The sequence below is a fragment of the Drosophila navojoa genome, chromosome 5 (genome assembly GCF_054131105.1).
Source record: "Drosophila navojoa isolate 15081-1374.11 chromosome 5, UAZ_NAV_1.0, whole genome shotgun sequence".
NCBI lineage: Eukaryota > Metazoa > Arthropoda > Insecta > Diptera > Drosophilidae > Drosophila > Drosophila navojoa.
In genome coordinates this window covers 8,263,685-8,275,957 of record NC_142893.1, presented here as the reverse complement: position 1 = coordinate 8,275,957, position 12,273 = coordinate 8,263,685, and the positions used below count along the sequence as shown (strand labels likewise).

Genomic DNA, 12,273 nt, shown 5'->3' with positions numbered 1-12,273 from the left:
TAGGTATATATATACTCTTATAGATATATATATATATATATATATCTTTAATTAATCTTAAAATTGGTTTGATAAACTATGCCATAGCATTTTAATCCCTTATACCAATCAGTCTTATGCAACAGCATTCTTATAAAGATATAAGATCTATACCAGCTCGATCTAATATTGTATACCAATCACTCTTATATTAAAGGATTTGTGTGTCTTATACTAGATCATTTTAAAAGTCTTACATCAATCACTCGTACAACAGATCTTTCTGTCATCTTATACCAGCTCTTATTCTCATCTTATACAATCTCATCCAATACCAATTCATTTTATCAATATCAACTCATTTAGCTCTATTAGCTCATTCAGATTTATTATACGTCTCTTCTTCTACTACATTATTCTATATTATTTTATTATATTATACCAGCTCCGTCTGCCATCTAATACTAGCTCTTTCAGTTTCAGTATCTTATACAAGCTCATTCTGTCATCTTATACTCTGTCGGTTATCTAATGCCAGCTCATTTTCTTAGCCTTCATCTATCCATTCTGCCATTTAATACAGCTCTTTTATCTTCTACCAGTTTACTCTCTTCTCTTCATTTCTCAATTAATCCAATGCTGGGTATATTAACGTCCTGCACATTCATTTTTTTATTGTGTTTTGTCATCTTGTGCTATCATGAACATGCTAATTGTTTGCAATTATGCTTTGAGGCGGGCTTTATATTACGAGATGCTCTAATGTAAGCAAGAAATCGAAATGGAATAGACCATTAAATAAGCACGTTTCAAAGCAGGGCAGAGCACAACAGAGCAGAGCAGAGCAGAGCCGAGAAGAGCAGCTTGAATGCCATTGAAAAAGTGCAGCCATCTCCTGTTCAAGGACCAATTGAAGCAATGACAGAGAATAAAAAACTACCACGAAGGTCACAGCAAATGTTGAATTTCAATTTAAATAAAAAAAAAACTGCATTTCAATGTAGATTACCATGCAGACTAAAGCAGTTTATAAGCCACATAAAGCTCTCTGTAATTCGTTAAATAAATTAATGCATATTAAAGTACTTGAAATAAATGTATATATTTTTTAAATTTTACTTTCAGCGAATTCATGGCCTGTTGCTATGTAGTTTATATTTACGCTTCTGTCTTCTTTTTTTTTTTTTTGCTGTTGTTGCTATTTTTGTTGTATGTTTACTCAACATGTCCACGCGTTTTCGTGTTTTTACCTTTTGGCTGTTAATATGAAAATTAATTGCTAATAAACGAGCAGTGCGACTGTTTATAGCAGTTCATCCAGGCAGCGCCATGGCCTTGCTTTGCCGATCGCCTTTTTGCCACTGATTCGTCCATATGTTGTGCGAAAATACAATTTTAATATTATCTCTTTCAATTTGCTCTTCCTCTTTTTTCTGCATTCAGTTACAAACAGTAGAATCAATGTCTATCAAAGCACCTGTGTTATTTTAAGCTATATGCTTTATATGCACAAACACACACACACGCACACACACGATGGCGGGCATATAAATAAATAAATAAAGAACTACAATAATAAACAGTGTATGCGAACGGCAAATGTAGTCGTCTGCCTGGCTCGTTAAGCACCCAAGAGAGGAGTCAAGAGGAACCTATCCATTTAACATAAACAAACTGTTTATTGATGCACAATACAATTGCTTTACTTTTTGATTTTTTAGATCAATGAACTGTCAAATCAGGTTGGCGAATACCTGGAAATTAATTATATGAAACTGCATGGCTGAATGTTTACTTAAACTGAATGGTTTTAAATGTTTACTCAGATATATTTAAGTAGATATCAAACCAATTCAATTTCATATTTTATAAAAGCTACAATTGTTGTAAGTTAAGTAAAAAGTAATATATTGTAAATACATTTATATTTATTGAATGAAATAGAAATATAATAATATAATAATAATTATATTAATATTTTGCATATATATAAAAATATATATGAAATCTATATTAAATATATATGTATATATATATATGAAAAATATATTCATATATTTAAATAAGAAAATATCAAAAAATTATTAGAATAAAAGGGTTAAGAAAACCTTAGTTAAAAATCTATAATATTTAAATTATATTATTATAATATATTTACAGCAGCTGCATATGAAAATTTAACATTTTACTCCCGTATTAACTCAACAGACCAAGCCAAGATTAAATTCTATTCTTATACATGGCATTTCAGTCTCTTATGCATATATATATATATTTATCTAAAATACATGCTCGCCAGCATCTGCAAGAGTTGCATATTAAATTTTACATGAGAGTATTGCGCCCTCAACACATAGCCCCATCTGACATTTAAATGCCCGAAGGTACATTGAAGCTTTATTCGTGTTATACAATGCGCATAGAATTACAGTAATTCAAGGCAGAGACAAAACTAAAAATATTTTTTTACATGCATAAAACGCATGTGAGGGCATGCAGTGTGAGCATGTCGCTTTGTTTGTGTGCAGGGGTGTGTGTGTGTGCGTGAGGGTGTCTGTGTGCTGTACTCTTTATATGTGTTTTAAGTTGCAGCAGCGTGCTAACTGGGGAAACGCAGAAAACAAAGCGTTTTCAAGGCAGACGCACAGCTGTCATTTCTATTATAAAGTTTTAACAATCATGCAGTACAAACATTAAAATAAAGTGAAGAATATTGCAATCGGGCATGATTACTCTGTATGCTTTTTTTAAATATTATTTTACCTGCGTGGATAAAAAATATTGCAAATATAATATGAAAAAATAATATGAAAATACATTTAAAACAAAATTAAAATTTAAAATATTATATTTACATAATAAAATAAATAAAAATAAAATTATATTTACATAGAATAATCAATAAAAATGTAATATAAAGTAATACATACATAAAATGGAAATACGTACAAGAAAAAACAAAATAAAATAGCATAAAATATATTTATCAAAAAATTATATTTGCATAAAATAATCCCAAAAAAAAAAAAATAATAATAAAAAAAAAATTAAAGCATTTTAAAAATATATTAATAAATAAATAAATATTGCATGCAAATTTGTATCGAATTTATAATTTAATTTTAATTATTTTAATTAAACATTACACAAAACCAATATCCCCTTTTTTAAAATATCTGAAGATGTATATGAGTTACTTGCACACACAATTTTTTATTAAATGTATTTTTAATACAAATTAATTGCAAATATACAATAAAAACAAAAGGTAAATATTGCGAACCGCACGTTTACATTGTAAAGAACAGTTCCAAAAGGAAAATCGTTAAATTTCAATTATTATCACAGCTGTTACGAATTTCAATTCAAGCAGATGAAACAAATTTACAGTTTAATAAATTGCAAGTGATGCACAAACAGGAACTAGGATCTAAGCAGAAGCAAAATTCTAACCATCACTAAATGTGATTGAGTGTTTTATGTCCAATCTTGAATCAAATCTGCACAACTATTATGCGTAATTTGGGTCGCGCCTTGTTGACACTCAACGCCCACGGGCGGGCAGTGCCGGCGGGCAGCGTCTTGAGTCACAAGTCGCTGCACCGTAAGCTGACGAGCATGGGAAATCAATCGAAAGGACTTCCAGCCGGACTGCAGAGCCAGGATACATTTCACAGCTGGTGGAACTTCTATGCCAATGGACAGAAGCCCCTTACGTCTGTGCAGCAGCAGCGCTCCAGGGCGGCAAATCGTGGCTTTACTGATTATCTGCGCAGCGAGAAAGCATCCAAGTTTGTCAAAATGTTCACAGCCATTGAACCAGGGAAGAATGACTATGATCGCATCTACGATGAGTTTAAGGGCTGCTTTCACAAGCCCAACGCGCCAGTTAAGAAAAAGCCACGTCAAATAGCTAGCTTATCTAAGCCAGAAGCTAGGGGAAAGAAGAACTTCCGATCTCTACCTGATATCAGAAGCAAACCAACCCAAGCCCAGGTCATGTCCACCCATCAGCAGCATAAACTCAGTCGAGGTTGGAGGTCGGCGGATGATCAATTCACAGAGAATCTATCAGAATTTGCGGATGAGCAGCCTCACAAAAGAAAATTGGTCTACAGTCAGAAAAAATCAATGTCAGCGGACGATTCTCCATCAGATGAATGGATCGAATCGACAGATCGGCAGAGTAAGAAAAGAAAATGTTCAAAAATGTGTTTGTCTGCAGATAGAATAGATAATCAGCCGCTGTACTCGAAGAAATTGACAAGCAAGAGTTTAAAAATGTCGGCAGATAAAATATATGAAATACCCAAATACTATAAGAATCAAGGAAGCAATAGCTCAAAGATGTCTACAGCTAAAGTAGATATTCATCCTAAGAATGAATTGAGGAAAACCTCTTCCAGTAACACTTCCAGTAGCAGTAGAGTTTTAGTTAAAGAAAAACCCACAGATATTATGCCTAAATATGCGAATATAAGTAGAGCAAAAGCTGCTAAGAATTCATCATCCATCTTAACGGACAATAAAGTTTCAGGTAGTAGCACAATGCCAGTGTCCACAGATCCATATGACAACTTGCCAGACATCTACAACAAATGGATTAAGTCCTACAACAAAACGCACAAAAGACCCTCGAAAGACACATCAACACGTCGGAGAAGTAAAAGAAGTTCCACGAATGAAAATATGCCCACGTTAAAGCACAAGAAATTGAAGATCTACAAAAATGCACGTGATGAGAAACTCAAAAGTAAGCATTCAAGTTTAGATAAGCACCAGAAATCAAAGAAATTGAAAAGAGACTCTTCAAATATCAGTTCCCGTACAGAGACGCCGTTAGAGAAAGCTCATGAGTTGCCAAACCAAATGGAGGAAATAGAGAGTGCTGCTCCACAGACCACAGAGGCGCAAGACAACAAGACGGACATCGATGACATGCCGATGAAGTTGGAGAAAAAACGATTGAAGGTCGAGCATTGGCGTAAGAAAACTAAACGCATTTCCCTCCAAAAAAGAGCCAAACTCAAGCTCAAGAAACTAAAGTCCTACAAAAGAGAATCAGCTGATAAATCCTGCACTCCATCTCAATCTGTATCCGTCGTCATTGTACCCGAGGTCGTTATCGCTGAGGTTTTTACAGATATCACGGCTGACGATTTGATCAATGATGATGTTAAGGATCTGCTGGCTGATGAGCAAGGCGATAGTCGGAGGCCATCGGAAGCAGCGCCGATCTACGAGAAAAGGCTGTCAATCAAGAACTACTATACAAAGTTGGAGTCCAAAACGTATGACTCAACCCAGATTAGATATATAAAGATATTAGAGGCCGCACAGCGGGAAAAGATTGTGCAGGAGAACTTATTTGATATTGTGCGACATATAAATGAAAAGGCGAACGCGATGGCCAGGGCCAAAGCAGAAGCACTGACAGCGACAGACGGACAGAACAATGAAATTGTAGAGCCAGAGACAAAATCAAAAATACGAAAAACGAAAAGTAAATCGAAAACAGATCTAGTGAAAGAGTCAATGAATCTCGCTAATATCGATTCCGATAGCAGCATCTCAATTAAGCACTTGAAGAAATTGAGGAAACTCCAACGGCTGGCCGTGATAGCAGCTAGGAATAGATCTCAAATAAGTTTGAGGCGTCGCTTGGCATCAGTCCAATCCGGAAAATCTCTGACGAAGCACAAAACTCAGTCCCAGCAATCGCTGACGAAGCACAAACCCCAACAGACACAGCGAGCAGAGTCGGAGCCAGTGCTGCAAGCCTCCGAATCGGAATTGACATACTCTGCCGACACCAAAGACAAGTCGAAAACCAGTAAACATCCAGACATATCATCATTACATTCGGTTCCAACGCCAACAAATTATCCATTTGTCTCATTTCCACACTTGCATGGAAGAAACTTGAGTTTCGTATCGATCAGCACACGCGGCTCACAAATTTCTGGCGATAGATTAGGTGTAGATGCCGATAGATATGCATATGCACCGATAGATGTCGAAGCGCACGTTATCAATTTCATGAAAGCGAACAAAATGACGTGGGACATGTTCAAGGCGCTGCCCCACAACTGGCCCTGCCCCTACGAGTCGAGCATCATTCAGCGCATGCGCAGCGAGGTGAAGAGCGGTAAGAAGAAGAGGACCAAGGCTGCGGTCAGAAAATCGAAACGAAAGAAGAAGAGAATAAGTAGAAAAGCAATGAAAATGCCAGAGGCCATCGAACCAAACCCTACCAAAACCGTCAGCTGTGACATATGCCGCGGCCTAAAGCAGACCCTGCCCGAGCCGCCGTATATGATGGAGATGCGCAAGCGTATGGAGCGCGACGAACTGAAGCAGTTCTATAAATCCCATTTGATGGCCAGCAATCAGTGGTCGAGCCGCTCATCAGCTAGCGAGAGCACACAAAAACCCGAGTGGAAATCGAAACCGCCAAAGCAAACGCTGACGCAGAATCTGATTGCGTGCTATCAGGTGCTCAGCGAGTGTGAGAAGCGCTTAGACAATAAGTTGATTCAATTGCAATGCGAGGAGCTCTAGCTGTGGCCGCTGTGCTGTGTTTGAACTAGTTCAATTTGGCACAGAAATGAACTAGTTCAAGCACAGCACAGACTACAGTTGCAGCGCCAGGCAGCAATCTTTTAACTATATACGTGAATATACTCATTTTAAGTGCGGAGAATCCTTTAAGACAATTATTAATAAATAATTTTTAGAGAAAAAACAAATATATATATATATATAAAGTATTTTAATTTCCATTACCAAATGTGATTACTTTGATTTATGTCAATCAAAATGACAAACATTTCTGCATTTCTACAAATTACAAACAAAAACGAAATTATTTTTTATCCAAATAACACTTAAAAAAAATCAACAAAAAAAAAGAAAGTGAACGAAAATTCCTAGTGTAAAGATGAAAGTGCTGCAAAGCAGTGACATTCTGAGCTCCGAGATCGATCGCGCTCAATGTCAGTTGCAGCCGTTGCTGCTGGATCGCAGCTGTTTCGTGAGGAAACTCGACCAACTGGATGCGTCCCAGATCGACAAGCTCGATTGGAATAATCTGAATAGGGATTTCTGTGACTACTGGAGCTATTTCGCCAGTGACGACAAGAAGCGCCAGCACATGCTGCGCCAGATTGTCGACCAGAAGACGAACATCGATCGCAGCGAAAAGGAGGAGAAATGTGCAGCCTACCTTCTCAGGTACATCAGCCAGAGCAAGCAGCAGCCGAAGGGCGAGAGATTAGTTTCTGATCTGCCCGTTGAGAAAGCAGAAAGCACAATTTCTGATGAATTTGTCAAATGCTTTCGTGACGGGCAGAGCAAAGCTAATGCTACAGTGAAGCGTCGCAGGTGCGAACGAACCGAACCAGCTCCAGCACCAGCGCCATATACTAACTACCAGAGTGAGAAGCGTGCGATTTTAAAGCAACTCAAAATGTGTCGCAATCCCTATGAAGTAGAGCTCTTAAAGCAGAAACTCAGACGCCTCAAGGAGCTGGAGCAGCGCATGAGTGAGGCGCCCGAAAGGCTGCTCAAGCATGGCAAACGAACAAGCGACGAAGCTCCAGCTGGCAGAGCTCCCAAGCCATTGAAGGACAAGTTTCTGCCATATAATACCCTAACAGAAGATCAACTGCAGCGCAAAATTCAAGTAGAGCGTAAGGCAAGGCCAACCTATATTGAAAATATGCACGAATACAATCCATGGAATGCGGCCAATTTCGATGTAGCGATGCATGCAAATCTCAATAGCTCAACATTCTCGAGGGGCAAGCCCAAAGACTCTCCATATACAACGAATTACCAGGAGCAATTTCAGATGTATGGAGCGAAGCTAATGAAAATACAAACTAAAAATCGGCACAATAATATAGCTAAAGATCAAAAACTCCATGAAGTGCCTCCAGCAAAGGCCAAATTCCAAAGATGCCTGCAGGAATATAAAAAGAGTTTCAAGAATCCAAAAGCAGTTATTCCCATAAATTACTGCAACAAAGAACAAAGACTAAATAGAACTGAAACCCTTTCGAATTTTATTAGAAAAGAAAACTCATTCGATAAGCCCAAAGAACCTACCGCAACGAAATCCAATGATGATTATCACTTTCCACGCAGACAGAGAAAATCGAAGGGTAGAAAGAGAAAACATAAAAGTCGAGAGCTGCGTGCGTCAGAGCGCTCAGCTAAACAGCTGGGAAAAACCTCAAAGGAAGACCAAAAATCACCAACTCCTGCAAGACAAGCAAACGCTTCAGGCACACAGCAATATAGAAGAGATCTGCAGACCTTGCAAAACTATGAACAGAAGCTGAACAAACTCAAGAAACTGATGAGGAACAAAAAAAGGGAAATAAATGCAATGATGGAAAATGAATTCGAGCAACGTGAAATGAAAATGAATAGAGAAAAGGAATACGAAATGCATGTGAAAGTGTTGAAGACATTTGAGCAGAAAATAAATGATCTTAAGCAAACGAATGAGGCAAACAAACAATCGAAAAGGAAATCTATTCATGTCGATGGCATTGAGGAGCTGAACAAGCATGTCCGAAGGCTATCGAAATATAGTATTGATAAACAATCGACACTAGTTCATGATGAAGATGCCAAGTTCAGAATAATTTTACCTAGCGATAGCTTCAGCCGAAAATCAATGAAGAAGAACAAGGAGGAGGGAAAACATATGGAGCAGACCTCGCAGGCTACAAGCCAACTACATAATTCAGACGACATGTCGTTTAATCGAAAGTGCAAGAGAAGCTCTAAGAAATCGCTTCATACCCATCAAAGACAAAACATATTGGAAATCGAGAAACTGATACAGAAAGGGAATGAAATCGAAAGTAAAGTGAGTGCGCGAAAATTCCAGAGGTCAAGCAAAGAGAATCATCCACTGAGTGATAGACAATTGCATAATCGAATACGCTACGAAAACTTTTTGATTATGCTGAAAAGCATTGAAGGCGAGATGAGAAATCAACAGCTGCGCGAGGTTATGACACACGTTAAAAGTCTCAAAAAGTTGATTGACATTGAGCAAAAGTCGCCAGAGAGTCTAATTGATGAAAGAGATTTGCGGCAATTGCAATATCGCGTCGAAAATCTATTGTACTTAAGGAAAATCGAAAAGAACAAACTGAAATTGCAGAAACAATCTCTAGATAAATTAACTAAATTAAAAACTAAATCATATTTGAGAGATTCAAGTAGCAGCAAATATTTTGCAAGTGTAAAAAACATGCAAACGCTTAGAGAGCGCGCTAGTGATTATTCTTCTTCTTCTTCTTCTGCCAAACATTGCCGAGGGCAGCAAAAAAAAAACTCGGTTGAACAGGAAGTCAAACGTAGCCGTATTGCGGGTGGCAACAACAACAGTTCAGTGTCTCTAGCAACGCTATTTAGTCATTCTACTCTAGAGTCCAGAGATTTAGATGCCCAATCATTGGCAGCCAATGCAGCGCCTGAACAAGTGGAAGCAGCTCTACCGCAGGAGCTGCAAGATTTTCTAATTGAACAAAGAAGACGAAATGGGCATGCGAATATGGAAAGCAAACAGATGAATTTAGATGCGATAGACAAAATAGAGGCGAATCATAAACAGATTACTGCAGAAACTTACGAAATGCCAGCGAATGAAACGCAGGAACTTCGCACATTTTTGTCGTTGAACAAAGTTGTTGCCTATAAAAATCCCTACGGACCACAGAAGACAATCGATGATACTCTGCAAAGTGATAAGCAATCAAGAACAAGCACCGACGGCCATTGGCCAATGGCAAGTGCTCAATCGCCACAGGCATTGGCAATGCCATTCGTAGCGCCAATGCCCAAAATATCGCTGCAAAATCTGATTAGAAGAACTCAAACTAGAGAGAAAGACAAACAAAGGAAATCTATGAAGAAACCTTCAATGCATCATGCACATTTCAATCCCACACAAACCGCATATGATTTCCTATCAATATCGAAGAGTCTTGAACTGCTACAGCTGCAAAGCCAATCGAGTTTCTCGATCCAAAGCATTTCGAGCGGCATCGATCAATCGAAGCGCAGCAAAAAGCCACCGATAGAGCGCGAGGTTCAGTTAGAAAACGTAGAAGAAGAAGAATCGCGAAATGATAGCGAAATATGGGATATATTAAAGCAACATCCCCCACTGCCCATGCAGCCGTATATGCCCGAAATGCTGCGCAAGCTGAAGACACTCGATCTACGCATCTATTACCGCCAGATGATGAGGTCCAGCAACAGCGCTGCGAGTGAGCAACAAGAATCTTCCAATTTAAGTATCTGCGGGAATTGGTGAAATCCAGCAAAAGCTAAACTAGCAATAGGCTTTTGAGATTTGACTTCAATTTGTGCAGAGACTCGAATGGGAAAAAGGCGAAAAGTTTTTGTTCTGTCCGAATCACACAAAGTGTACGATTTCTGTGTGTATAATAAATTTTAGCAGTAATATAATTTAGCTATTTATTTTTATGGCGAAGAATATGTTTTAATTATTATTTTTTTTTGCATTTTTTATTGTATTTTTTTTACAAATTTTGCAAAATCAATCAGCAATCAATAGAAAACTCTATATTATGATGTGTAGGAAAATTGTTGTGAATAATTTATTTTATTTTATTATTATTTTTTTTTATTTTTTTTTTTTAATTTATTTATTTATTTATTTTTTTTTTTTTTTTATTTGCCTAAAATAATTTTTTGTTTCATAGAATTCCATAAGAAAATTTCTATAATACCTTAGCTATATTCTACATATAAGACTTTGTTTTTTGTTTGATCGCTCGTCAAATAATTTTCTTAGAAATAATTTGCTACACAACAAATAATCATAAAATTCAAACAATTTACATATTTTTCTCATTAGATTCGATAGTTAGAGTTAAGAGTTATCTATTTATTTAGAGTTATTTTAACGAATCATTTGATGCGACTTATATATGCACATACAAGAGAACAATTTTAAATTTTCATGGATTGACCTTTTCATGGCTCTAGAGAGGTTCTTTGTTTCGCCTTATGCAAATGTGAAATGCCAAACTGTTTGAATAATGTCAGGTGCAACGCATCAAACGTGAACCGCCTTTGCGTTGTTCTACTCTTTTTTTTATTATTATTCATTTTAAGCTTTTTAGCCCTTTTTTATTTTATTTGAGTATTTTTAGTATTTTTACTGTGCTAAAGGCAATGCATAAAAACCATTTTATAAGCTGGCGCGTTTACAAGCCAGCAAACAAAAATAATCACAGCGGGGCTAAAACAAGAACAAAATAAAACTATAGCAAGCCAGAAAAATTCGAGTTGGACCACTAAAATACCCTATAAAAATAGGAAACTTATAGACGAAATTAAATTATATTATTTTTTTAATTATACATCAATTTGAAATAATGAAAAATGTATGCAAGGATTTATAAACAAATAAAATCAAATGTTTATTCAAGCGTCAGGCAAACATCAAGTTACCATTGCCTACAGATTATCTAAAATTTATTAAACTTTAGCTAAGCGTAAGCCGGACTGAGGCTAAGAGCCATAAAATATCCGCTTATTCCAATTTAGATAAACCCATGACCCAAAAATTTTTATGTTTGCGTAGTATTAAAATCAGAGCAGCAACTGCGTGTTGGTCCCTGGACCGAAGCAAAAATGAAATAAAAACTCGGTCAAGTGCCTTAGATAGACAGGCAAAGCGAAATATGTGCATAAAAGCAAAATATATGCATAAAAAATTTAAATTTTAATAAAAAAAAAAACAGCGGAAAAAACTGCAACTAGCTGTTGTTTCTAGTTTGTTAATTTTGATGCTAAGCAATGCGCGTTTATTGTCGAGTTTTTTATGGCTGCCTTTTATGGCTTTAAACCGCAGCTAGAAAGCAACGCAGAGGGAGTGAGAGTGAGAGAGAGAGAGACAGCGTGCCCTGAAAAGTATGCTATAGAAATTTTTGCAGAGCAAACAGCTTAGGCCTGACCGTGGGGGAATGGAGGGGGAAAGGAGGAAGAGGTCATGCGGCTGAGTTTGAGGTTCAGCTGTTGATATTAATGCTGATGACAGGTGCTGGCAGAAGCTGTCGGCCCGGCCAGGTGAGGAAATTCATTTACGACCAATTAAATAGCTGACGCAATGGCGAGGACGAAACGTAAATGAAAATATGAAATATCTAGCTGCCCCTCACCCTCACTCTCTCTGCCTCACTCTGTGCGTGTGCAACTCATAAATTGACTTAATTTAACGAGCTAGCCAATTAAATACAT

The 12,273-nt window shown here is 37.2% G+C and overlaps 2 protein-coding genes across 5 annotated transcripts in view; one reads left to right on the top strand and one right to left on the bottom strand.

The window, feature by feature from the left end:
- Positions 1-12,273, bottom strand: part of Elk (Eag-like K[+] channel) — a 78,781-nt gene that overhangs the window by 63,469 nt on the left and 3,039 nt on the right. The gene's annotated exons all lie outside the window — the stretch shown is intronic.
- On the top strand, positions 6,754-10,474 carry LOC149091008 (uncharacterized). The gene has a single exon (XM_089261162.1). It carries the CDS (start codon positions 6,920-6,922, stop codon positions 10,316-10,318), a length of 3,399 nt encoding a protein of 1,132 aa, XP_089117288.1. The 5' UTR covers positions 6,754-6,919; the 3' UTR covers positions 10,319-10,474.

Excerpts from the sequence above, each read along its gene's own strand:
- LOC149091008 (XM_089261162.1), top strand. The coding sequence starts at position 6,920 with ATGAAAGTGCTGCAAAGCAGTGACATTCTGAGCTCCGAGATCGATCGC.